The sequence below is a fragment of the Panthera uncia genome, chromosome B4 (genome assembly GCF_023721935.1).
Source record: "Panthera uncia isolate 11264 chromosome B4, Puncia_PCG_1.0, whole genome shotgun sequence".
NCBI classification, from domain to species: Eukaryota; Metazoa; Chordata; class Mammalia; order Carnivora; family Felidae; genus Panthera; species Panthera uncia.
This window is the reverse complement of record NC_064809.1, coordinates 128,267,368-128,294,409: the sequence shown is the minus strand read 5'-3', so window position 1 is coordinate 128,294,409 and position 27,042 is coordinate 128,267,368. Positions and strand designations below refer to the sequence as shown.

Sequence of the window (27,042 nt, the reverse complement as noted above, 5' to 3'; positions counted from 1 at the left end):
TGAGGTTGTCTCCGTTTATCGTTGGCGAGGAAAATCCTCGTGAGTTAATACAGTGCGTACTTTCCCCAGAGGTGTGCTGAGGGGGGTGCCCTGGAGCACCCCAGAGATAGCTTATAGCAACAGTGCTTTGACCGAGGGCTGCTGGACACATTCCCTGGGGAAGAGGCCATTGTCCCCATCGGCTCCTCCTCTCCCCTGGCCATCTCAGTGGGGTCAGTGGCCATCAGTCCTTCAGGGGAGCGAGTTAGGAGAGAACGGACAACAGTCGAGTGTGAGTAGACAGACTGGTGACGGCCACACGCAGGAACAGGCCCACCATCCCCAGCCCTGGGGGAGGTGGGGGGAGGTCTAAGTGAGGGGTCAGACTACAATGTGTTAAGGAACCAGGATTAGCACCTCTGTGAAACATCCTCGGCTGATGATCGGGGACCGGAACTGCCACGGGGCCTGCCTCCCAGAGACCCTCATCCACCCGGCGTGGCCGCCCAGCCCCGTGGCTCCGGGGGGTGAGGTTTCCTATGGAACCAGGGGAAATGAGAGAGGCCCCTCCTAGAACTCTGAGGGACAGAGGGAGGGATTTGTCCATCAGGCCCGTTTGTGTCTGAGGACACAGTAATGAGCTCAAACCTAATTAGACTTCATAAGTAGAGCTCCTGAGTGAGGAGAAACAGATTCAGGGCCACCTGCACTGGAAAGGAAAACGGGGACGCAGAGCCAGGGCTGGGGCAGGAAGAAGCCAGGGCCACCAAGCCCTGAGTGCTGGCCTGCCAACAGCAGCAGAGGCCTGAAGGCAGGAGACCCCGGCTGGAGGTCTGCCATGGGCGGACCACGCGGGCGGAAGGACCTCCAGGTCAGGACTGTGACAGCTAAGAATCCCATCTGGACACAGTACAGAAGGGAAGAGGAAGGACCAAGGGGCTGCCCGTCACAGCAGGGGCTGGGTGGTAGGCAAGGCGGGTGTGCTGGGCCGCGGCCCCTCCCTGGATCCTGGACCCAGGACCCTGCTGGCTCCGTGGGTCAGTCCCAGCATCTGGAAGCACCAGAACCAGACTGGGCAGAGCTGAGCCACAGCTGCCTATGGCTCAGAGAAGGGGGAAGAAAACTCTTTGGCCCAGACCAGCAACAGGACCCTGAGGAGGGAGAGGCTGTCACCGAGAGGCCCCCTCCCCTTGCATCATCTTTCCTCAGGACTGATCCTGATGGGAAGCAGGGAGCCCCCCACCCCCCCGCCGCCCTCGAGTGGAGCACAGCCCAGGGGCTGAGCCAGGAGGGGTGAAAGTCCCAGCTGGCTGCGCTCGCTGTTAGCTCTTGTCCCCCGGGGACTTGCTCTTGGTATCACGCTTGTTCCCTAGCAGCTTCAGCACCTTCATGGTCTTGAACTTCCCCTTTTTCTTGCCCTCGGGTTCAGCCTCCCTCTGGAACTCTGCAGAAGAGAAAGGGGGAGTACGTCGGGAGAGGCCAGGGGCCGTGACGGAGGCCCAGCTCCGCCCCTCCACCTCGTGTGGAACCTTGGGCAGGTCACTTCACCTTTCTGGGCCTACAGGATGGGGTTTCTGGCAAGGATCCGGAAATAAACGAATGTGAAAACAGTCTGGAACTCTGAAGTGTGGCCAAGATTTATCATGAAAAGGCCCGACCCCTAGGCTGGTGCTCAGCTCTGTGGGTTACAACGCAAACACAGACAGAGCTGGAAGGAACCTCAGAAATCATCTGCCTATAGACAACGAGAATGTGGGCCTTTGAAATGAACTAACACCAACAGAGCTCTTTGTAGTTGCCAGGCCCGGGGCTAAGTGCTTTATTTACATGCATTATCTGAATAGCCCTCCCGTGAAGGGGTGCCCCTATCACCCCCAATCTGCAGACAAGGAGGGGGAGGCCTACAGGGCTGAAACGGCTGGGGCTCCAAGTCACCCAGCTAGTAAGTTCCAGATCCGGGACTGGAACCCAAGCAGCCTGACTAGAGTCCAGACCCAACCACAAAGCCACAGAATGAGTCACTGGTGGAACCAAGATTAAACCCAGGTCTCCTGACTCCGCGGCCAGTGCCCTTTCCACCATTCCGGGCACCGTCTCATCTCTGGTAGGCACTGCTGTGTGAGGCCGCCAACTCCTCCAAGATCAGCTCCAGATGTCAAGGAGGAATGCCTGGCTTCAGGCAGCCACCCTAGGAAAGTGCCCCTTGCCCACCACAGCCCTCCCTGTAGCCCCCCACTCCCAGCCCAGGCCATAGCCCTTCTCGCCACACACGGCCCTCCCGGCAAGAGAGAGGCTGGGAGTCTGCACACGCCGTCCCTGTAGCATCCGCTCCAACCCTCTGTCCAACCTGCCCGCCAACCGTTCTGGGGAACCAGAGCCCCAGGAGGGCCTCACCTTTCCTCCTGATCATGGCTTCCAACATCTTGTCTTCCTCTTCCTCCCTGAAACGAGAAAGGGAAGCCGAGGGTCGCACAGGAGGAAGGCCCGGATATTCTCAGTCCCTTCCAGCCTCTGAGTCCCTCCGACAGGGTTGAGCAAGGGTGCGCTGGGATCGCTGGCAGTGAGGACAGGGCTGGCCAGGCCTGCTCCGGACCCCTGCGGCAAGGAACCCCAGGGGGTAGCCCTTCCCCAGCCATGTCACCTCTGCCGGTCCTCATCCAGGCAGTTGACGATGGCGTTGCGCTGCTCGATGAGGGTCACGAGCTCCTGCATCAGCACCTTCTCTCGGCCCCGGTCCTCCTCTGTCCAGTCCTTTTCTGCCCAGGGAGAAAGGTCGGGGGCATGAGTGGGGGGAAACCCGCCTGCCTTCCCAGGAAGCCAGGAACCAATGCCTAAGTGCTGAGGCGGCTGCGGGCTGCCCCCATGCTGGATCCTATGAGGACAGAAAGGAGGGGCCCAGCTGGGTGGGGATGACAAGTGCTGGGGGAAACGAAGGTGGTTCTGGCAGAGACAAAGCATACTAGGATGCCTACCAAAAAACCTTTCAAGGGGGCTCCAGGAGGGCAAGTACAACACACGTTCCGAGAACAGAGACCAGCTCTTGCCGAAGCATTCCTGCTTCTGTTCCACAAATGTTCACTAGGTGGTTTCTTAGAAGAGCCAGGATGCAGGCTGGGCCTGCTAAGAGTCTCCAAAGGTGGGCTGGCTAGAGTGGGGCCGGGGGGGGGGGGGGGGGGAGACAACAGGGGACTCCTAGGTCCTTGCACAGTAGAAGCAGTGTGTGGCAGTGTGTGGACCCAAGTGGCACATCGGGACCTTAACACAATGCCATGAAGGAGGGCAGATTAGAGGGGACAGGAACTTAGGGGCGGGGAGCCCAGCCAGGAGGTGTCCCTGAGGTCTCACGTACCTACTGCCCCACCAGCCTCCTCCCAAGAACCCGAGCCATCCCACAGGACCACCCAGGGGCCCACCTGTGCCTTTTTACCTCTCATCCAGCCCCTAGCTTCCCAGGGGAAGGGTGCCCACTCTTAGCCTTCCCTCCACGACACCTGGCACCACAGGCCTCCCTGTCTCGAAAGAAACATCCTGAGGCCCCCTAGTCCTGTCCCAATGTCCTAACACCTCATCTTGCCAAAGCTCAGGAGCAGGTGGCCCAGCACACTTCTGGGGACAGCACGGGCTTCTGAGTCACGGCCCAAATCAAATCTTACTCTGACGCTTCCCAAACCTTGGGCCCAGGGAGGTTATGTCCCTAACCTACATGTGGGGAAACTGAGGCTCAGGGAAGTTAAGTCCTTGACCAGTATCACACAGCAAGGGGAGAGCCAGGATTGGAGCCCGGGGAACCTGACACCCCCAAGCCACAGCCCTTTTGGTGTTTTGTGGGTCCCTACCTCATCTGGGGCCTTATAAACCAAAGGCAACATCTCTGCAAAGGCAACATCTGGGACAGGATGACAAGCCCAGGACGTGCTGCCATCACACAGAAGGCTGGAGAAGCAACACAATATGCCCAGGCCCAGGTTGGCCTGGGGGTGCAGGTGCTGCGCCCACCCCAGCCACAGAATGTCACTGTGGCTCCCTCTGCATGGTGGGAGGGGGCGGGGATGGGGGCCGTGCCCCAGCCTCCAGGAGATTTGGGAATGACTCACAGATAGCAGGGGAGTGGCTTCCAGAGACACTCCTGCCTTGGGTCTCACCCAGCCCCCCAAGTTCCTCAGTCAGTGGAGAGGCAGGGCCACTGTCCCAGCAGACAGGAAGGGCTGTGTGTCCAGGAACAGGCCAGGGTCAGAGACCTGGATTAGAAGCCCAGCCCCCCCACCAGTGGGCAAGACTCTCAACCTCCAGCTTTCCATTGCCTCATCTGTGAAATGGGAACAGTGAGGTCCACTGCCTGGACCAAGAAGTGGTCAAGAGCCCTGATACCTCTGATCTCTCTGCCTAGCTGTGGCTCAACTACACGTCATGGCCAAAGACCCCACATATAATAACCATCAACCATCAGCCCCTCAGAGGGCACGGAGTGTTTCCCTACCCACTGTCTCCTGGTCCCAGGAATATCCTACAAGGTGGGTACCTTTATCCTGTCTTAGACTTGAAGCTACTAAGACTCAGAGAGACTAAGAAACCTGCCTAACCAGCGCCCCCCCACACCCCCCATCCTCTGCTTCCAGCATATTTTTTTAAATTTTTTAGATGTTTATATTTGAGAGAGAGAGAGAGAGAGATAAAGCGCACAGGCAGAGGAGGGACAGAGAGTTGGAGATGGAATCCGAAGCAGGCTCCAAGCTCTGAGCTGTCAGCACAGAGCCCGATACGGGGCTCGAACCCACGAGCCGTGAGATCATGACTTGAGCCCAAGTGGGACTGCTCCCAGCCTGTTAGTGGCAGAACACAGGACCATGTGACTCCACACACACCCGATCCCTCCCGCTGCCCTTCCACCCTTCTAGGCCCTTCCTGCCTCTCCCAGAGCCACTCCCAGGGTCCCGCTGAGCCACACTGTGGAGGGGACCCACCTTCCCTCCCACCGCTGGTGCAATCTTGCCATGCTCTAGCCTGATGGCCAGGCATCTGCTGTCACCCACTCACCTGGGGCAGCCCCGGGCCCTGGAGCCTGAAGGCCCTCCCCAGTGGGTGCCGCTCTACCCACAAGTTCCAGGAGAGGGAGCAGCCCAAACAGGCCAGCCTGCTCCCAGGCCTGGTGCTGCCTGAGAGCCTTGTCACCCCTGATGCCACATGCGTCCGCAACCCCACACTGGCCATGCCGTTCCCTGTCCTGCCATCGCTCGAGCCCGTGTACCACCTGTTACGTGACCCAGACGACACCCCCCCGGCGCTCTCCTCCTCTGGCCCTGCTCCCGGTGTCCGCCTATCCCCAGTCTGGAGGGTCAGCACCCAGCCCACTCCTAAATGTCGCCAGGCCCCCCGGGCGGGTGCCAGAGGAGCACATGTCCCTATACCCACCGGGCTTGTTGAGAAGGCACCGCAGCTCGTACTCCACATCCGCCTGGCGCTGCTCTAGGTTCTGCTGCTTGAAACTAGAAGGCAGGAACAATGACTGTTAACCCTGCCCCTTGCATGGCTGCCCTGCCCTGTGCTGTCAGCGACGAGGGAACATAGGGAAGATTCTCCGTTGTAAACTCTGCGGATTCTGGGGACCGGAGCAGGGGGCCAAGTGGGGGGGAGGGGGGGCACTCACACATAGATGAGCTCAGACTCCCGCCGCACGAGCAGATGTTTCTCATGGATGAGCTTGAACCAGTCCACCAGCATGTCGTCCTCACGGCCCTCTGGAAGCCAGATGCCCACTGAAGCCAGGGCTGGCGGCGCTTCCAGCCCCCGAAGAAGCCATCGGGGCTTGCCCCCAGGGAGAGAGCCTCCCGTCACCCCTAAGTCCCACCCGCCAGGCCCTCCCAGCAGCCCCCGCACCATGTACTCCGCCACGAAGCTTCTCCTCCAGCAGGACCCCACGGTGTTCCAGGGCATCCAGCTGGCGCTCAATAGTGTCCATCTCTCCGTGGATGTCCTCCTCGGGGATGTACTGGTCGGCCTGGACCTGCCCGACAATGCCCCGGTGACCTGAAGGACAGCCCATTCCTCCCACCTGCCCGCTTCCAGGAGCTTTAGCCATTTCTGGCCAGCGTTGGCCACCACAGACCCGGGCCCTAGGCTGTGTCCCACCCCCCAGCGTGGCCAGGTACAGGATCCCGGTGCAGGGAAGGGTGGCTGTGGGGACAGCCACAGCCCCTTGATGCCCCTGGCCCCAGCCAGCGCCAACAGGCACACCCAGAGGGAGGCACAACTTCCTGCCTCTCGTGGCAACCCTCCCCCCGCTTCTCTGCCCCTCCAGAAATGATACCACAATGTGAGAGAGTGACCCTAGTGGACAAACTCGAGAACGCTCTAATCTGTTTAACTACAAGTATATCATGTGAGTGCTTTGATCCTTGAACTATTATTAGTAACAAGTTAAATGCATCACTCATTGCGCCCGGTTGAGAACAGCTGGTCTGCTCAAAATCCCCCTGGCTGCAAGCTAAACCTCCCGACCAGGCCACCCTCGGGCATCCGAGGGCAGCTGCCCAGACAGGCAGCCTCTGGGAGAGCCCCAGGGGATGCCTGAGGCGGCCAAGGGAGGGGGTCCCCAGGGCTCAGGCAGCCGAGTGGCTGGTACCTTGCGCTTGATGAGTGGGAAGCCGTGTCCTGGGGCAGGTGGCCTGGCTGGCTTGGATCCCTTGGTGGCCTTCTTTGTGGTTGGGGATGCTGTGGGTGATGCCTTCCGGTTAAAGGGATTCTCCTTGCAGGAAGACTAAAGGCAGGGAGAATGGCAGAGGATAAGTCTGGGGAAGAGGCAGTAAGACAAGCCCTGCCCCCCTCTGCCAGACAGCTCACTCAGGTCTCACAACCACCCTTTTCTAACAGGCACTCGGGCTCAGAGAGGTAAATGAAGCTCCTTGCCCAGCACCCCCTGGCCAGGAAGTGTGAAAGCAGAGATCCCACCTTCCATCTGGCCAGTAGATGGAGGAAAAGAGTGGCTTCCTCCCTGTCCAGGAAAGACCCCTACCCTCTCTCTGCTGCACCCCCCTCCACGTATCCACAGCCCTGCATCTGTCTGACCCTCTGCGGAGACCCCTGCCCCCTCCGAGGCCAGCACAGCCAGGCCGCCCCAGCACTGGGACAGGGCCTCGCCTGCCAATACGAGCGACGCCAGCGTCTTCCAACTGCTCTCCCCAGCTCATCGGAAACAGAGGGGTCATCGTGGGCCCCACGGAAAGGTCTCACTTGAGGCCTGCAGTGCTCCCAGGAGTGTTTACCCAACTTTCTCCAAGCAGCTCAGGGAGGCTGGAGGGAGCCCTGCTCCTCTCACTTGTGCCAGCCCAGGGATTCGTTTGGACTGGCAGTTGCCCTGGGATTTCTAAAGCAGGGAAAATACCAGGGCCTGAGTCCAGGCATGGCAAGGAGACAGGGTTTGGTTCCCACAGGGCAGCGCCCGCAGGGGCCCAGCAGGACCAAACAGCCCGAGGCCCCCAAGCTCCTCAGGGTTCTCAGCCTTTCAGCACCAACTATCAAGCCAACCTTACACACACCCCAGGATGGGAAGAAGACATTTAAAAGGAGCTGCCTGAAGGGGGAGGTGTCCAAAGTTGACCTCTTCCCCTACCTGCCCCTCCTAAGGAACCCTGGGCCTCCCCAGAGCAGTCCGAGGCCCACAGAAGGGGCAGGGCCTTCTCAAGGTCACACAGCAGGCGGGTGGCAGAGCTGGCTAGGACGCCGTTGCCCAGGCCGGGGCAGGTTAAATTGTCTGGACCGAAAGCTCAGCCCTCTCCCCCGACTTATCCTCTGTCAGGTCCATCAGACCATGACTACGGCCACCACCCCCCACCCCCATGAGCTGTCCTGCCACCCTGCCCCCGGGGGCTGCACGAGCCTTGGGCCCCAGCGGGCTACAGAGAGTGCGCAGATGTGGACCATCAGAACCTGGTGGCCCAAAAGGACTGTGGCTACAAGAGAGGTGCCCTCAGGAACTAGACGCCTAGAGGAAATGTCCTGATCCCTAATGACCCCCGGTCCTTGGCACGGGACTGAGAAACAGTTACACAAACAGGCACGAAGGTCACCTGCAAAACGAGCCCCCTGCCCACTCTACCCCCAAGAGGAGACAGAGCCTGGGGTGAGCCTGGGAGGGGGCCTCTGGCAGAAGCAGGGCCTCAGAGAATGGAGAGGTGGACAGAAGGATGCGAAGACAGACGGTGGCTGGGTGAAGGGGTCCCGATGGGACAAGTACACGGGACAGGCAAGTAGACAGGGGCCCGGACGCATCACTACATGAAGGGCCAGGCATGGGGACAGGGGAACGGATGCACGGGTGGACGGGTGGATGAATCCGTGCCTCCGCAAATACAGTCGTGAATGGGCCGAGGGACACATCCGGGTCAGTAAATAAGTCAGACCACTGGACAGATCCTTCGGACAGGACAGCAGCTCTTAGCAGGCGGAGAGAACTCACCTTTACCTGGAGCTGCGGGGATGAGGTTCCAGGAGAAGGCACGGGGCTCTTGTCTCCAACCAGTAAGAGAGGCGTGGGGGCAGCGCCACCGCAGGGCTTGGCTGGCTGGGGCCCCGGGCTGCCCCTAGTGTTGGGAGCGAGGCCAGGGCTGGCTTGGGGTATCCGGTCTGTGCTGGGCTGCACCAGCTCCCCAGAGGAGGAGAGGGAGGAGGAGTTGGCGAAGAGGCTGGCAGAGGTCGCGGGGGTGCCAGGGGCGTGGACTGCAGGCTCTGAGGAGCTCTTGGGCACGACCGGTGGCTCCAGAAGCTCCCCAGGCGGGGTCTGGCCGGGGCCCTCGGAGGACAGGCTCTCCACGCTGAGGGCTGGCGACGGGGCAGCCGAGGGAGGCTCCGAGCGTGAGAGGCGGGAGGTGTGGAGAGCTGGGCAAACAAACGAGCACGTGAGCGCCACACGAGGAGGTACAGCCTCACTTCACGCCCCCCACACCCCACAGGGCTGGGGGAGGCCCTGGACGTCCTCCCGCGTCCAGTCGAGGCACTCCCAGCAACGTGCTAGGACCCAGGTCAGGAGGGGCCAAATCATCCGCGTTCATGCCCCACACTCTGGGATGCGCTGTGCCACCTCATGGCACACCTGTCGTCCCGGGTTTCCACATTGTTCCCCGCTTCCTCGTGCACATGGCGGCTGCCTCTACTTCCCCGCCCACGTCCGATCTGACCCAAGGCAAAGCCCAATGGAAGGGGCAGATCTGCCAGAGGAGGGGAGGGCAGACGGAATCAGGGCTGGCCTCTCCTCTGCCCCGACCAGCAGGAGAGGGAAGGAGCCCGCAGCCCTCGCAGCGGCCGGCCCTGGCCAGGCACCGCCCCGTGTCGCGCTAGTCCTCGCGTGGATGATGGACACCGTGCTTCGAAGTACCACCATCTGTGTTTTCCAGATGAGGCCACAGACCCAGAGAGAAGGCACTTGCCCGGGAAGGGCTCGGATTGACACAGCTATGTGGGACTCAGCACTCATCCCGCCCGAAGCATCCGGAAGCTGCCAGCCACCCTTAATTCCAGGGTCCCAGGGCTCCAGCAGGGGCCGGAGCAGGGAACCGAGCACGTGCTCTCAGTCCCACCGTCTAAGGGGCTCCCGCTGAGGTCCTGAGGGCCACCCCCCAGCCGCGGTGGAAGGTGACCAGGCCCAAGGCCTGAGAAAACCCGCAAGACGATGAGCGACAAAAACCACGACGTGCCTGGACGCGAGAGGGCGCAATGGGCGGAGGGGGCACAGCGCCCTGGGGCCGGCCCGCCACCTCCATCTTCCAGACGGGGAGACTGAAGACGGACACAGGGAAGGAACTGCTCAAGGTCATTACGCATGTGTCACACACAGCCAGGTCAGAGTCCCAGGTGCCCGGCAACTGGAGGGTGGTGACTAGACAGGCGGACTCAAGCCAACCCCTGCCGCACGCTCTCCGCGAGCCGGGCTGCGCTGAACCCCTGGCTGGGGCGCACATATAACCCTCACGACACCTCACCTGCGGGCGCACTACGAAGGGTTAGGAGTACAGAGTCTGGAGCCTCCTGCCTGACACATCCTGTCTCTGCTGCTTACGTGCTATGAGGCCTTGGGTAAATCACTTACCCTCTCTGTGCCCCAGCTCCCTCACCTGCAAAATGGGAGTGTGACCACCCACCTCACCGGTTTGCTCTCGAATTAAATGAGAGGACACACGTGGCCCCTGGCCCGGCGGGGATCCCACCGCACCACACACCCTTCCCCAGCCCTGGGCTGACCCAGGCAGCCGAGCCCCGAGTTTTGTCCGGGGGGCTCCCAGAGATGGCACTCACCGAGTGGGGAGGCGCTGGGCGCTCGGGGGGCAGGGCGCTTCTTTGTCTTGGGGCTGCTGGTGGGGGTGATGCCATACCAGGGGTGCAGGGACTTGGGTGTGGACTCCGAGTGGGCCAGGGCGGGGCCTGTGGCCAGGCCGGGTGCAGCTGGGGACGCCTCCTGCTCCTCCTCCTCCTCCTCCTCCTCGAAGGGGTTGTAGGGCTTGGGCTCCAGGCCAGCTGTCACCTGACTCTGCTGGGTCACCTCCGCCACGCCTCCGTTCTCCACCCGCCTGCTGTCCCGGCTTGGAGGTCCGGGGCTGCTGCTCGGGGGGAGGGGGGCTGGCTTCTTCTTTGGCTCTGCCTGCACCAGTGTGATCCATGGGGGATCCTTCCTGGGGGCTGGTGTCCTGGACGGAGGTGGGGAAGAGGCAGAAACCATTAGGGGGTGGGGGGACAGCAGCCTCCTCTCTCTTGACAGTTCCTTCCAAGGAGGTAGATGAGAGACCGCACCCTTCTCTCCCAGCCCAGGGGGGGCCAGTCTGGGTCCAAGGCCGAAATGCACTGTTACAGTCACACGTCGGCTGGGCCCCTTAAGGCCCAGAGAGCGTAAACCTTCACATCACACAGCCTCCATGAGCCCAGCCCAGGAAAGGACCCACAGCAGCTCTCTGCATGAGGCTGAGAAAGTCACCCAGCCTCTCTCCACAGTCGCCCACCTATGAAAGGGGGACAACAGTCTTCACTTCACAAGGTTATTATAAGGATCCAATGGGCAGAGTGCCTTGTATACAGCAAGCGCTCACTGGGTGCACTCCCATTTCAGCTGGGGCCCACCCTCTCCCTCACAGAGCACACAGGGGAAGCACAGCTCCAAAGAACAGTTGGAAATAGATGCCCGCACGCAGGACGCAGGGTCCCGGGGTGGAGGGCCTGAGCCAGGGACAGAGCTGAGCTTTTCTGGGTCTTTCTGGACTCAGCTGCCAATTCTCACAACAGCTCTCTGAGTGAGGCCTCGCTCTCCCACGTTCACAGGGCAGCAGAGGCTTAGAGACGTAAAGAGGCCCCGGGGGCACTGTCTCCACCAGACTACTGCCCCAAAGTGGGGACCCCGGGGGGAGCCTCAGGGAAGGAGAGGCGGGCACAGCGCTCCTACCCCACCCAGAGTGAACCTTGCGCGTCCTCGGGAGCGTGTGCTGGTGAGTCATGTGCCCACGGGAGGCCTCGCCCCCCCCCCCGGTCCCAGGAACACCCCCATTCCCACCACCAGGGCCTCCGATGCAGGAAAGCCTCTCAGAGCCAGCGTACCTCTCAGACAGCTTGGGGGTCCCTCTCGGCTTGGGGACGGGGGGTTCGTGCAGCCTTCCTAGATGGGAAAGGAGAATGAGACAGGCCTCCACGGGCGGCTGTGGGCAAGGCGGCAGAGTCGGGCACTGGGGAACCTGGGGCGCCCTCCCTTTCTACCTGGCAGATCCGGGACTCCAGGTAGCCGTGGAGACCTCACCCGCAACCTTGCACCTCCAAGGCCCGGCACTCAGGGACATTAGATAAGCACCAAAGGTGACGGGTAAAGAATGGTCATAGGGGCCAGGCCAGGGCACCCGGAAACCCCATCTGCATTTCAGCTGAGAAGGGGGAACCCGAGTGGCCCGCGGACACGTCCCCAGTGCGGACAGGAAACACTGCCTCAACTCAGGCCCAGCATCACCTTCTCCTCAAAGCTCCCCCTGACCCCCAAGTGGCCTCCAGGCAACCCACAACAGCCCCCCCTCTCCCCCGTCGTGACAGGCTCCCACATTCTCCGGAAACCCCTCCGTCTGTGCCCGTCTCCCCCTTGACGCTGGCAGTGCCTCGACGGCACAGATCGGCCTCAGCAGGACATCCGGCCCCAGGGCCCAGCTCAGGCCTCCACGAGTGCTCCCAATGCACACGCACAGTCAAACCCCAGACACACCCCTGCAAGCGCCCGGCCCCCCCTGAACCCTCGCTCACCATTTACTAAGCCACTGCCGCCACCCGGCTCCCCCGGGGTCTCATGCTGCAGACTGGACCGGGGCCGGGGCGTGGGGGGCGTCGGGGCCGTGTTCTCAGACGCCTTCCTCGGGGCGGGCGTGGGGCGGCCGGCCGGAGAGCTGCCCAGCTCCTGCGGTTTGCTTGGAACCCGGGGCTTGGTGGGGATCTGGGGCTGGGCCTCAGGGCCGGCCTTGGGCACATCCACCTCAGCCCCGACAGGTGCACCAGGGCCGGGGCCGCCTCCGTCCACATCCTCGGCTCCTTCTGCAAGTTGCCGCTGCTTCGGCTGCAGAGGCGGCCCGGCCTTGGTCCCCGACCGCCCACCCGGGCCCAGCCTGGCACAGCGCTCCGCACACACGAAGGTGCCTTCCTCGGGCCCACTTCGGTAAGCTCCAGGGAGCAGCGTGCTGGAGCACCGCCGACACCTGCCGGGGAGAAGGTGGGGTGGGCGCGTCGACGTAGCCGGGCACCGGGCCCGGGACCCCGGCCACTCCTCCCCCAGTAGCCAAGGCCGTTCCCTCCCTCCCCTCCTCCCACCTGCCAGCCTGGATTCTGTCTCAATACGCTGGGCTTCCAGGCAACGTGGGTTTTGTTGCCGGTGTTGTTTTAGGAAATAGAATGAAATACGACGCATCAGAGTGTATCGCACAAGCGAGACTATATTGTTTTAGGGAACTCTAATGCCAGTTGCGCACCTGTTTACACAGGTTTTTATTCAGGCACGTGTCAGAACTCTCACAGTGTCAAACGTGTTTTCCACTGGAAGACACTGTGAAAAGTCTTTAAAACACCGCGCTCGTGGCCAAAGGTGATTGTGCTGGTGTAACGATGGGCCTGCTTGAGACTTTTCCCTTGTGACACCTCAGTTCTGCCATCAGGCCCCTGGGGTTCCAGGCCCGGCCATCATGCGACCACACACGCGCGCGCGCACACACACACACACACACAGACTCACATAGACACAAACTCACCCAGAGTCAAATGCATGTTGTGTAACTCAGTCACTGGCCTCTCGACTATTTTCTAATTGCTTTTTCGCAACATATAAAATGTTTTCCCGGGGCGACTGGTGGCTCAGTCAGTTAAGTATCTGACTTTGGCTCCGGTCATGATCTCGCGGTTCATGGGTTCGAGCCCCGCACTGGGCTCTGTGCTGACAGCTCGGAGCCTGGCGCCTGCTTCGGATTCTGTGTCTCCCTCTCTCTCTACCCCTCTCACACTCGTACTCTGTCTCTGTCTCTCAAAAGTAAATAAAACACTAAATAAATACAAATTGGGGCACCTGGGTGGCTCAGTCGGTTAAGGCTCAGATCATGATCTCACGGTTTGTGAGCTCAAGCCCCACACTGGGCTCTGTGCTGACAGCTCAGAGCCTGCAGCCTGCTTCGGATTCTGTGTCTCCCTCTCTCTCTCTCTCTCTCTCTCTCTCTCTGCCCCTCCCCTGTCTACACTCTGTCTCTCTCTCTCTCTCTTTCTCTCAAAAAATAAATAAGCATTAAAAAAAATTAAGAATAAATAAACTGTTCTTCTACGTTTTCTAAGTTATCTGTCTTTTCCTTGTCTCTTATTCCATTTTCTTTAAATGTGACTTCCCCTGGGAGCCACACATTGAAAACAAGTCGTGATTTTTTAAAAATCCTTTTTGTTTTTCTCAAGGGCGTTTAAGGCAGCTCCTGAATTGTCAGTAGGTCGTTAGCCTCAGAGAGCTTTGGCGCTGGAGGCAGAACCCCTGAGCTCAGCTCCTTCTCTAACTCCGTGCCGGCGCGAGGCTTTTCCCCTCACTAAGCCTTAGTGTGCTCATCGGTAAAATGGGGATAAGGAAGATGTTCCGGCACGAAGAGCCCCACAACGTGCCTGGCCCCCTGAGGCGCTGAATCCATGGAATCTCCCTCCCTGGAAATGGGGTGCTGGGGGGGGAGTGAAGCCCGCTGCCCCCCAGGCTCCCCCCGCCACTCACCGGAAGCAGTGCCTGTGGTATAGTTTGCCTTCGGCCAAGTAACGCTGCACCAAATGCACGTGCTGCTGGCAGGCTGCGCATGTGCTGCTGGGGGTCCGGTGGGCGCCCTGCTCTGACAGACTGCCGGAGGAGAGCTCCTCACCCTGCAGGGACAGGGTGGGCACATGCGGGGGGGGGGGGGGGGGGGGGGGGGGCCCCAGCCCCCCCGTTAAGAAAAGCCCCCTTCCGGGGGGCCGGGGGGGGGCTCAGTCGGTTGAGCGTCCACCTTCGGCCCAGGTCATGATCTCACGGTTCGTGGGTTCAAACCCCGCATTGGGCTCTGGGCTGACAGCTCAGAGCCTGGAGCCTGCTTCGGATTCTGTGTCTCCCTCTCTCTCTCTCTCTCTCTCTGCACCTCCCCTGCTCGCACTCTGTCTCTTTCTCTCTCTCAAAAAAAAATTTTTTTAAAGAATAGTCCCCCTCCCCTAAAAAGCCACTGCCCCCCCCACGTCCGCATCAGCTTTGCAGTAGTAATGTACTTCATCAGAGCCCCGGAGGAGCAGAGGGAGACAGTCACCACTTTGCAGATGAGGAAACTGAAGCCCCGAGAGGGGGAGAGACTGGCTCAAGGTCACCGGGTCAGAATGGAAACAAAAATCCTGACTTCCGGTTTCTGGGGCCCTCCCGGCCAGAAAGACGGCTCCTGGCTGTATTACCCCTTCCCCTCTCTCATCCCTGCAGGTTGGCCCCTGACGGGTGACTGTCCTCGTAGGCCCACCTCGTCTGCCTTCTCTGCCTCCCCTCCTGGGGCTGCAGATGTAAATCCCGGTTTCTCCGCTTCCAAGCACTGTGACCTTGAGGTTGCTTCTCATACCCCTCTGTGCCTTGGGTTCCCTCCTGCAGACGGAATCCTAGAACCCCTGACTGTCTCAGCCCCAGCTCACCGGGCTGCACCAGCTCCCCGTCCCTCAGGAGCCCCTCCAGCAAGGGGAAGCTGGGAAGGGGGAAAAGCCCTTTGCACACCGGGAAGTGTTATCCACATTTGAAGTGTGGCTCCTCGGGGCGCCTGGGTGGCGCAGTCGGTTAAGCGTCCGACTTCAGCCAGGTCACGATCTCGCGGTCCGTGAGTTCGAGCCCCGCGTCGGGCTCTGGGCTGATGGCTCGGAGCCTGGAGCCTGTTTCCGATTCTGTGTCTCCCTCTCTCTCTGCCCCTCCCCCGTTCATGCTCTGTCTCTCTCTGTCCCAAAAATAAATAAAAAACGTTGAAAAAAAAAATTAAAAAAAAAAAAAAAAGAAGTGTGGCTCCTCTAAACATCTGGGAGCAGGGGACCGGCCTTGGACAGGTGATGAAACCTCTCGGAGCCTCAGTTTTCTCGACACATAATACCGACGTCCCAGAGGTGTGGAGAGGATACATGCTGGGAAGCTAAAACCCTGTCTCAACAGGAATCTGGGGAGTATTTGCTCTATGATAACGTGTAAATCCTGCCAGCGCCATGAGGGCAAAGTCAGTGTTGCAGACTGTCCTATGCCCCCTTCCCAGGCCTGGCAGCTCCTGATTCTACCCCAAGCCCTGGAGAAAGAAAAGGAGCTCCCTGCCCACAGAACGGGACTGGAATCTGACCCATGCCCCCTCACCCACCCTGGCCTATGAGGCTCTACGGCCAAAGCCAATGGGACAAGCCCCAAGAATGAACCCCGCAGTGGCCCCAGCCCGCCCACCCCAGGCATCTGCCTACCTGAGCCCTGTCTCCTGGCTGTGCTGGAGTAGGTGCTCCGGATGGCGGGGAGGAGGGTGCCTGGGCCTTTCTAGGTGATGAGACACTAGCTGCCAAGAGACAGGAGGGAGACCCTGAGGCAGGTAGAGACCCTGAAGTCCTAGGAGGCCCCCACCTGGCCTACAACTTGAGCTCCACAGCTATCGCCTTTGGGCAGACCACCCAACACAGCTGGACCAGAGCAGGCCCCGACTTCACACTGGCCAGCGGACACCTCCTCTTCCGAGCCAAGGGCAAGGGCAAGCTAGTTAACCTCCCTGAGCCTCCACTAAGTGGGACAGTGACTCCTCCCGCTCAGGGGCAGCGTAAACGCTAAGGCAACAGTAGGATCACAGATTCAGCAGCGCCCAGTATGCGGCAGGACCAGTGGCTTCCTTCCCACCGGGGGAAGGGGGTTGGAGGGAAGGAAAAGAGAGGAGCCACGTGGCGCTGGTCTGAAGATTCAGGAAAATGGGCTGCTGTGGCCCAGAACCCTGCTTGCACTCCCTCAAGCAAAAAAAAAAAAAAGACGCCACCATATCCCTCCAGCCCCCTCTGAGACTCCGCCCCTTTATGATTTCAGCAAATATCCACTGAGCGCCTACTCTGTACCCCCATGATTCAAATAAAAACCTGGGGCACCCGGGTGGCTCAGTGGGTTAAGCGTCTGACTCTTGATTTCAGCGCAGGTCACGATCTCAGGTTTGTGAGATCGAGCCCCATGTCGGGCTCTGTGCTGACAGCACAGACCCTAGTTGAGATTCTCTCTCTCTTTCCCTCTCTCTCTCTGCCCCTCTCCCTGCTCACGCTGTGCGCAAGCTCTCTCTCTCTCTCTCTCTCTCTCTCTCTCAAAATAAATAAATAAATAAACATGTAAAAATAAAATAAAATAAAATAAAATAAAATAAAAATCTAAAATTCAGAAAACCATATACCCCAACAAGTCAATTTTACGGTTTGATAATTTTCAGAATAAAACCCAAGTTCCTTACTGTAGTCTAAAATATCACTTGACAAACTTTATTTTTTTTTTTTTTAAGAATTGTTTTAGGTGTATTTATTTATTTGGAGAGAGACAGAGAGAGGGAATCCCAAGCGGCCTCCACACCATCAACACAGAGCCTGACACGGGGCTCAAACTCACAAACTCTGAGGTCATGACCTGAGCTGAAATCAAGAGCCGCCCCGGCGCCACGGCCGTGGTGGTGTTTTTTAAGTACTCGCCACGTCCATCGTGGGGCTTGAACTGACAACCCTGAGATCCAGAGGCACATGTTCTACCTAATGAGCCAGCCAGGCGCCCCTGCGTGTATCACATGTCATTAAGGGGAAGAATCGTTTCCTGAAACTTGGTTCAGTGACACGCACATGCGTGAACTTGGACTGTGATGGGAACGTGTGTGATGAGTCACCGTCAGAGATTCTGGAAGCGGGGCAGCCTAATCGAGGAGCACCCTCCATCATCCCCCTCTGTCCTCATCCCCTCTGTCCCGCCCACTCCCCGCTGAAGCACACAGGCCCCTATGCTGCCCCTTGCCTGGAACATTCCTCCCCAGATCTTCAAATGCCCTCCTTCTTCTCTCTGTCCAACGCTCAGCTCAGATGCCAGCTCCTCAGGGAGACCCTCCGTGACCACTCGTCCAGGAGCCTCTTCATCCTCCCACTGGTTTTTACCCCAGTTCCGTGATTTGTCTCCTTCATCAGACTTCTTTGCAGTTAAACTACCTACTGTTAACCTGTGCTCTCTCCCCAGCACCTGGCACACCCCCTAGGGGGCTCGGTAAATATTTGTTAAATGAGGGGCGCCTGGGTGGCTCAGTCGGTGAAGCATCCGACTTTGGCTCAGGTCACAGGTCACGATCTCGCGGTCCGTGAGTTCGAGCCCCGCGTCGGGCTCTGTGCTGACAGCTCAGAGCCTGGAGCCTGTTTCCGATTCTGTGTCTCCCTCTCTCTGACCCTCCCCCGTTCATGCTCTGTCTCAAAAATAAATAAACGTTAAAAAAAAAAAAATTTTTTTTTAAATATTTGTTAAATGAATGATCAAGTGCCAGGTGTTGGAGCCATAAGAGCACCGGGGCAGGGGGGGGGGGGGGGTAAATCAGGGCAGGCTGCTTAGAGGAGGCAAAATGTGAAGATGGGAAGGTGGGTAGGAAAGAACATCGTGGGTGGGAAAAATGGAACAGAAGATGGCGTTTGGGGCTGGGGGATCACCACGAAGAAAGGCTTAGCAGAGAAGGGATGTGATGGACTCAAAACACTAAAACAATTCACTATGACTACGGCTGGGGCAGCGAGCGGCTCAAACTGAGCTACGGGAGAGACCCTCAGGGGCCCCACTAAGAAGGATGACCCTCACCCGTGCCACGCTGGGACTGCTCATTTCGCACAGCCACCGGGCTTCCTTCACTCACACTCTGGTTCCAGACCACGCCGTGGTTGCTGGAGGGCAGGGGTCAGCTGCCGTGCCCAGGGTCACTGGCACCACGGAGCCTGGTGCAGGGGGGAACATTCGGGACGGTGCTGTGGTGTCTTAGCCAGGGCCAGGTTCCAAAGCTACCCAGTCCAGCGAAAGTCAAGTCTAGTCAAAATCGCCCTTGAAATCCTTCTACTTGCCCAGGAAGTACAGTACAGGACCATCTGGGGAAGTCTGACAGCCAGCTTTGCCCCCAGGGTGGGGACACATTGCTGTTGCTTCCGTGGGCTGAACATCAGGTGGGATAAAAATGGTTTGCATTTAGGGGCCAAGTTGTATGAAAAGCACCAACTGTGCCTTTAGCAATAAGAACGGGGGTGATCCCACCCAGACGCGGCGAGGGGAGCTGGGCCCACCAGGGTCGCCCAGTGAGGACCCAAGAATACAGAGGGCACGAGCAACAGTATCGTGGAAGGCCCTTCCCCGCCCCTCCCACCTCACAGGGCCTCGGAAGGGTGGCCCTCCAGAAAAGAGCTCAGTTGAAAGAGATGAGGGTTTGGAAACAAGGGACCTTCCAGAAGGTAAGACTGAATTGTAATTCTGGGTAAACAGGCTAAAACTCTAACCAACGAAATAAAGAAGTCACAGTATCAACCTTGAGTCCTAAATAAGGACCAGACAGGTTCACAGGTCCTCGCCCCTCACAGCAATCCTAAGAGACGGGTGCTATTCTTATCCCCATCGCAAAGGAGAAACTGAGGCAGGCAGAGGGCCATGGTGGCCCACTGTCATCCAGAGAGTCAATGGCAAAGCTGAAGTTCTAAGTCCGTGCTCTTAATGCCCACCCTACTGCCTCTCACCAAGGACTCAGTGCTCAGGAAATACTTTCATTTTGATTTCTACCAAAACAAACATAATGGTATCTGTTCAATTACACTATCGATCTCTATGGCTGGGTGGGTAACAGGTTATTTTCATCTTTATGCTCTTCTCTACGTTCTTCCTTTTCTATAGGAAGTATGTTTTACTCTTAGCAAGAAAAAAAAAATCTGTCTTTATAGAACACTTTTTTTTTTTTAAAGAGGTTGTCTGGGATGGTCCACATGGAGAGCGGAGGCAAGGCCCCCGGGGACCCAGCACAGGTGTCAGGACAGCTGGATTCTTGTCCAGCCATTCAGCTTTCCTGTTACGTGACTTTGAGCTCCTCGCTTCCCCTCTGGGCCCCTGGGCGCATTTCTTCTCAGCAGAAGGAGAGGCCCAGCTGTCCTCAAGGGCGGTTTCTGCAGGAGGATGCCCCGGGGCAGGGGGCTCAGCAGCCAGTAACCTCAGGGCAGAGAAGTACCCTGTAGCTCCCCCAAGTTCCCCAGCCCCACCCCCAGTTCCCCAGCCTCTCAGCGTTCAGACCTTGAAGGTCTCGCTGGCTGGGGAGGAAAAACCCCAGGGAAGTTTCGGCAAACAGGAAGTGAGGGCGAGTGCCGGAGAGGTGAACTCACAGGCAGCGAATGAACTCGCCCTGCTTTGTCTCTCTACCTTCATTTTGTTCGGCGATTGGTTTGGGTGTTTTTTGCCCAGGAGACTTGTGAGCTGCACGAGGGCAGTGATCGTGAACGGCTGCACCCCCGGGGCCCAGCGCGGTGCTGTTGTGCTCGGTCCATATGTCAGTGCCTGAATGAATCATCTGGTGAATAAATGATGTGCTGCCTCCCCGGCTGCCCCTTTGAACGCTCAGAAAAACAGTCCTGCACATCCCCGGCCCCACCCCCAGGACCAGCCTCCCTGTAGGGCTGGTCCCCTCTCACCTTGGCCCGGGCTGGAGAAGTGGTTGTAATACTGGGACACGTAGGTCATGATGCTGAGGCAGTCAGGGACACTCATGGAGACCATGTCATTGGGGTCCAGGAGAGCAGGGATCCCCAGCTCCTTCTCGGCCACTTCAAAGGCCTGGGGTGAGGGCGGGTGTGGAGTGGGGGGTAGAGGGGAGGGTGCAAGGGTAGGAGTGGGGGCGGGGGTGGGGGAAGGCGGAGTGGTAGAGGCAGTGGGGGGAGCGGAGGCAGGTGCACGAGTGGGTATGAAAGCAGCCACAACAGGAAGAGGAGGAGGAGGCAGGGTTAGTGGGTGGCCCTCAGCCTAGGCCCAGCTCCCCTCAGCGGGATGAAGGGTCTGAGACTATAGGCTCCCCTCTGGTCCCACATGATGGTCTGGAGGAGGACCGGCTGGTAATCCAGACACAGGGGGGCCAGAAGGAAGAAGGGGGTGGGGAGAGGAGCAGGCAGGGCCCCAGTGCAAAGCAGCTTCTCAGGGAGCTGGTCCAGGATCCCCTTGCCTCAGTTCCTGCCCTGCAACACCCCTGCCCACTCCCACCCCGCTCCACACGCCCACAGCCTCCACAAGCCCACAGAGCTTCCACCCACTTGGGGACTCACCAAACGGTTGTTCTCGAAGACATTGTCCTTGGAAAGCGCATCAAAATCTCTGCAAAAGGTAAAGGGGAGGAGGAGCGTTGAGGAGGTGACTGGGGCAGGGGTATGGAGTCTGGAAGGAACAGTGGCCCTGACCTCATCCCACCCAGTGGGGGCCTCAGCAGGGTTGGGGGAGGGGTCTGTGGACAGTCAAGGAGGAAACCAAGGCAACGAGCACATGCTCACAAAGCCAGGTCTGCCAGGAGGGGGCAGAGGATGAGCTCATGGCCCCCTCCGGCATCCAAGCAGAGGCTGGAAATCACTCTGAAGGGGCGGGGCCCAAGTCCAAGCTTTCAAGTTTAAGATCCCTCCTCTCACTGTACCAGAAAGCCGAGTCCTGAGTCAGTGGCAAAGACAAAACTAAGGGGCGCCTGGGTGGCTCAGTCTGTTAAGCGTCTGACTCTTGATCTCCACTCAGGTCATGATCTCATGGCTCGTGAGATCGAGCCCCGAGTTGGGCTGTGGACTGACAGTGCTGTGCCTGCTTGAGATTCTCTCTCCCTCTCTCTCTCTCTCTCTCTCTCTCTCTCTCTCCCCCCCCCCCCCCCTTTCCCAAAAAAAAAAAACTTTTAAAAAAAAAAAAAAAAAAAAAAAGACAACACTAAGACCAGGACTAATGTTTGTAACGACAGGAACAGCCACAGATGGCTGACCTGTGCCGAGTTCCTGTCTGGAATTTATTTTTGTAGCAACTCTATTTGGCAGGTATTTATCCCATTTTACGGATGAGGACCCTGAGACCCAGAGAGGGGAAGCCACTCGGCCTCGAGAAGCCACATTTCTGGACTTTTCCTCTGCATATCACAAACCCAGAGAGGCCACACCAACTCGCACAGCCTTCCTGCGCGTCAGCCTCCCGGGTGCCCCCGCCAAAAGCCTTGCCCTTCTATGGATGAAAAGTGCCTCCTTGACTCTCCCAGACGGTGAGCCCAGAGGCCAGAGCAGGCAGCACCTCCTCCAAGGTCAGGGTCCCAGGCTCTGCTCTTCAGGGCCTGGCTGTGTGGCCTTGGGCAGGTCACCAGTCATCTCGGCCTCCCTTTTCCCATCTGTATGTTGGGGGAGCTCTAAGACCACCTCCCAGGTTGGTGGGGAGGGTTAGGGTTGAGTCTGGGCGGGGTGAAGGGCGGGCCTCGGTGATACAAGGGAGTGGGAAGGCATGCCTTTCTCCTCCTGCCCCAGACAATGAACTGTGGGCAGAGGCAGGAAAGGAGAGCCTGAGAACCCCAGAGGGAGGTGCCCCAAGGCTGGGTGGACTAGGACAGGGGAGCTGACTACGTATGAGCCTCAGCCCTTTTGCCACATCTGGCCGGGTCGCTTCCCTCTCCCCCGACCCCAAAGCCGGGTCCCTAGGTCCTCTTGCTTTGCCACTGCCTGAGAGTCTGGCCATAAGCAAGCTATTTCACATCCCTAAACCTCAGCCTCCTGCTCTGTGAATAGGTGAGCAGTCGCCAGCCCAGCCCCAGCAAAGGCTTGTTCAGAGACCCAATGAGACAAAGGCAACTAGTCTTGGCAGTTTATTTCAGCCTCCCTGGCAGTGTTCCTAGAAGGCTGGGGTCACATTTTGTTCACCCTGTGCCCTCCATGCCCTGTGTCATTCCCGGTACTTCATAAGTGCTCGATAAATGTTCACTGAATGAATAAATTCCGGAAACAGTGTGAAAACTATAAGGGCCCCTGAGATACTAATTTTTCCTCCAGCTTCTTCCCCCACCCCCATCTCTGTCCCTCATCAACATCTGGACTTTAGTAACACAGATATTCTCTAAGAGTTTTCAAAAACCCTGGGAAGTTCTATTTGGCTCTGGGGGAGACGAAGGACCGAAAAATGAAACCCACATGGTCTCTGTCCTCAAGGGAGGGGGGCAGGGGTGGGGAACAATGAACCAGCCCCTTCAGGAGGGCAAACCCCACCCCCTAGCGGAGGCAGGGCCCACAGCTCCAAGAGCTTGAACCTTTCAGATGATTCTTGCCCTCGGCCCTTACCCTGCCCCTACTCTCATGGGGATCCTCCTTACGCCTCATGTGGCAGCTGGGCCTCAGTTTCTCTGCTGCGCAATGGGCTGGTAGCCCGGGCACTGGCCTGCTCTACAAATGAATGTTTAGACAGGATTCCGGATCTCTTCGCAGAAGGGGAGCTGCCCTCCCCTGCTTAAAACCCACAAAGCCCCCCGTGGCTCCATCCACCCTCCTGAGCCAGCAAGCCTGGCGCTCCGGGCCAGCTGTATCTCGGGTCCCCCCTGCCACGTGTTACAGGTCCCAGCAGTGCTCCCTCCCCTGGTCTCTGCTCAGGTGGCCCCCTCCGGCTGGGCTGGCACCTGCCATCACCTGGCTCCTGCCATCTCCGTCACCAGGCAGGGCCCAGCACAGAGTGGTGACTCTGTAACACTTGTTGAGTAAAGGAAGGAATAACACACACTCATCATACTCGACTCTCTAATCACACAACTTACAATAACTACTGTTAATTGCACGCTCGTTGCCTCAAACCAATCCTGTGACGTCGGTCCTATTATCAACCCCACTTTACAGACGAGGGAACTGATGCCCGGAGGGGGGGGTCTAGTGATTTACCCAAGGTCACCCACTTAGAACACGTGGGAGCTGAACAAAACCCAACAGCCTGCACTTTGATACTGGTAAGCTCAGGCCCAACAAGCTTAGCTTGACTCTCAGGTCCCTTCACACACTGGCCCTGTCCCCTGCCTCCCGCCTCGAGGCCCGCCCCCAGCCCAAACAGAAGATCCCGTGAGCCCTCTTTTCCAACACACGGGTCCAATGTGGGTGCCCCTCTCCTCCCTCCTTCCAAGCCCCACTCCTGAGCTCACCCACCCTGTGTCTGTGTTACTGCAGCTGTCACATGTCCCACGGCAGGCAGAAGCCCGTGTGCGTCTCCACCTCAACTGCTTCGCTTCCGCGTCCACGTCCCCCCAAACCCTCCGCTCCAGGGTCCAACACAGGGCCCCACGGCACGCAGATGTTGTACCCCCCACCGGTACAGAGTGAACCAAGCACATCTGCACCATGGAATCCTTGTGGCAATCCTCTCCTCCCTTCTCTCCCTCATCAGAGCCCCCCCAGATGCTCCCAGGGCGAGCACAGGTCTGCCGTGGAACAGACACGGAAAGACTGCAGAGCCTGCCTGGCTCGGGGAGCCCTGTCGGGGGCACCGTCCACAAGAGAGGCAAGGACCTCTTGGTCTCAAGCTGCAGATGAGACAGGAAGCCCCAGAAGTGGCGGGCCCCAGCTTAATTTTCACTTGGTGTCTTATGAATGAGTGAATGAATGAATGGAAGAGGTTCCAGGGCCCAAGGCAGGACCAGCTGAGGTCAAAGCCCCAAGTTGCCAACTGCTCCGGGGGAGGGGGGTGGGGGTGGGGGTCGGAATAAATTTTTCCATGAGAACCCCACTGGGCAGCTGGGGGTAAGAAGGGGCCGTTTCCCACCCTGGAGCAGCCCTGTGGTGGCTGTCAGACAGACCTTATGAGCCTTCACTCAGCCACCCTGCCCCACTGAGGACAGCAGGGCTGTGGGGCACACACTTGGGAGGCAGATGTGTGTCCTAACTGCGGTGGGAGGTAGGGGGTGTATATCCATCCGTCCAACCACTCTTAACGGGGGTCTCCTCTGTGCCCGCTGGAGACAAGACGGCATGGGGGAACCACAGAAGTGAGCAAGGGGAACCGCTCACAGAGGGGACGGGCCTCAATGCCTCCCTGTCCGGGAGGGAGGTGCTCAGTGCGCCTGTTTGAGAGCACTGTGGTGCGGGGAAAGGCCCAGGGTCCCCAAGGGGAGCTCGATTCCCCTTCAGAGAGAGTCAAGGCCTACGGGGGCTCAGCGTCCCTTTGGCGGAAATCAGTGCCCTATGGGCGGGGTCGATGCCCCTAGACCACGGACCAGTATGGGGGACAGGTTCGGTGTCCCAGTGGGCGGGGCGGGGCCTCGTGGGGAAGGGGGGGGTGCCCCCTGGGTGGCGGGTGCTCAGTGCCTCCAAAGTCTTTCGGGGCCGTCGGCAGGGTCGGCGTCTCGGTCTCCGGGGGGCGGCGCCTGCCACCGCCCGGGCTCCGCGTCACTGAGGGGGGCGGGGGTCCCCAGCTCGGGCCCGCGCCGCCCTACTCCCCGGCCCGCCCGCCTCCCCCCACCCCGGCACTCACAGCAGGTCGGGCCGGTGCCGGTGCAGGATGGCGCAGAAGGCCAGGCCGTCCCGGAAGGAGCTGCTCAGGTCGCGGATGTCCACGCCGCGGTAGCCCTCGCACTGGCGGCGGCACCAGGCCAGCAGCGCGCCCCGCGGCCCCGCCATGAGCTCCGGGCGCCGCCGGGATCAGGCTTCACCCCCGGGCCCCGCTCGGGCCGGTTTCCGGCGGCGGCTCCAGCTCCGGCTCCGGCGCCGCTCCGAGCTGCGGGCGCCGACCCGCGGGCGGCGGGCGCAGGGCGGGGAGGAGGCGGGGCCGCGGCCTGGGTGTCCGCGCTCCGGCTCCGGCTCCGGCTCCGGCGCGGGGTCCCGGCTCGGCTCGCTGCTCCCTGCCCGGCCCTGCCCGGACCTGCCCGAGCAGCCGCCGCCCGCGTGGCCCGGCCCGGCCGGCCGCCGCCTACTCACCGCCGCCCGCCCCCCTCGCTGTGGGCCGGGCGCGGGCGCGGGCGTCCCGCTGGCCTCGGTCCCCGCCCGCGGCCGCCAGGAGCGGGGGGCCTGGCGCCCCACCCAGCGGCGGCTCCGCCCCCAGACGCGCCCCCGCCCGCCCGAGGGCCCGACTGCCCACAGCCCCCCTCGGCTGCGCGGTCCCGGTCACCGCTTCCCCTCGGGAAGCCCTCAAGACAACTCCGGGACAGCCCCGTCACCTCCTGGAGACTCGCCCGGCCCACAATGACTTCTTCCATCCCACTACCTCCGCCACGATGCCCCCCTGGAATTCTCCTTTCTGCTCTCTTCCCACGCTTTGGCCTAAGGACCTGCAGATCCCCTACACTGATTCCCCTCAACCCGCTCAGCTCTCCTGGCCCGAAACTTTGCGCCGGCATTACCCCCACGTCAGGTCCGTCGGGTCGTTCCCCTGCTGGCCGCAAAGCGCCCCCCAGATGGCCACCCGCTTCCCCGACCCTGTCTCACCACTCCCAAACACCCCTGACCTCCACAGCCCTGTCTGCCACCGTCCCCTCCCCCCATTGCCTGCCCGGGAGCCTCCATGCCCCCCCACCCCTCCTCCCACCCACCCCCCCATCAGCCTAGGTGTCCACTCAGCGATGTTTTGAGCCTAGCCACGGGTCCTCCAGGGTTCTCTCCCCCTGTGTAGGCTCAGGGATCTCCTCCTCGCCAGCACGGATTACAGTGGTGGTGGGTGGGGCCCCCGTGGGCCGGACCTGTGGGAAGCAGGCCCTTGTCAAGCCGGGCTCTGGGCCTCAGCCCCAAGCCATATTCTGCTCCCCTCTCCAAGACCCTGGTCAGGGACTCCTCCCCAGAGGCCCATCCAGACCTCAGATGAATCAGCCTCCCACTCAGCTGCCATGGTGGTGACGTCACCCTGACCAATGTAATAGTTAGCTGGGATGGGTCTGTCGCTCCACCTCCCAAGGGAAGGGGCAGGGTCTTAGTCACCTCTGCCACCCCTCAGTCCTTGGAGGTTGGAAAGAAGGGGCCTTTGGGGGTCCTATCCACCCGGGCTTGGAATCCTGGCTTTCCCCCCACTCACTCGGCCCAGTGATGGGCCTCCCTGAACTTCAGTTTCCACATCTTAAAAACAGGGACAGGGGCACCTGGGTGGCTCAGTCCATTAAGCAGCGACTCTTGATTTCGCCTCAGGTCCTGAGCTCACAGTTGGTGAGTTTGAGCCCCGAGTCAGGCCATTCGCTGATAGCATGGAGCCTGCTTGGGATTCTCCCTCTCCCTCAAATAAAAAAACATTAAAAAAATTTTTTAGGGGCTCCTGGGTGGCTCAGTCGGTTAAGCGGCCGACTTCGGCTGGGGTCACGATCTCGCGGTCCTTGAGTTTGAGCCCCGCGTCGGGCTCTGGGCTGATGGCTCAGAGCCTGGAGCCTGCTTCCGATTCTGTCTCCCTCTCTCTCTGCCCCTCCCCCATTCATGCTCTGTCTCTCTCTGTCTCAGAAATAAACGTTAAAAAAAAAATTTTTTTTTAATTTTTTTTTTTAACATTTATTTATTTTTGAGACAGAGACAGAGCATGAACGGGGGAGGGGCAGAGAGAGAGGGAGACACAGAATCGGAAGCAGGCTC

At 59.7% G+C, this 27,042-nt stretch overlaps 1 protein-coding gene across 3 annotated transcripts; it reads right to left on the bottom strand.

Annotated features, from left to right (window-relative positions):
• Nucleotides 1-25,205, bottom strand: MICALL1 (MICAL like 1). 3 transcript variants are annotated; one of them, XM_049626316.1, is made up of 18 exons: nt 24,971-25,205; nt 20,785-20,833; nt 20,161-20,302; nt 19,892-20,026; nt 15,931-16,019; nt 14,213-14,355; nt 12,235-12,680; nt 11,551-11,608; nt 10,264-10,652; nt 8,432-8,850; nt 6,599-6,733; nt 5,854-5,980; nt 5,624-5,714; nt 5,389-5,462; nt 2,621-2,735; nt 2,374-2,420; nt 1,365-1,423; nt 1-229 (listed from the first exon to the last, which is right to left on the bottom strand). In XM_049626316.1, exons 1-18 carry the CDS (start codon nt 25,114-25,116, stop codon nt 224-226), a joined length of 2,670 nt encoding a protein of 889 aa, XP_049482273.1. In that variant the 5' UTR covers nt 25,117-25,205; the 3' UTR covers nt 1-223. The 3 variants fall into 3 exon arrangements, with proteins under 3 accessions (XP_049482273.1, XP_049482274.1, XP_049482275.1); XM_049626317.1 differs by having other exon boundaries at nt 8,438-8,850; XM_049626318.1 differs by lacking the exon at nt 19,892-20,026 and having other exon boundaries at nt 1-1,423.
• Between the last annotated feature and the right edge of the window lie 1,837 nt (nt 25,206-27,042).

Coding starts and splice junctions, on each gene's coding strand:
- MICALL1 (XM_049626316.1), bottom strand. CDS start 25,116: ATGGCGGGGCCGCGGGGCGCGCTGCTGGCCTGGTGCCGCCGCCAGTGC. Junction 8,851..10,263: donor GCCCAGCGCCTCCCCACTCG/GTGAGTGCCATC, acceptor TTGTTTGCCCAG/CTCTCCACACCTCCCGCCTC. Junction 5,981..6,598: donor TCCCACTCATCAAGCGCAAG/GTACCAGCCACT, acceptor ATTGTCGGGCAG/GTCCAGGCCGACCAGTACAT.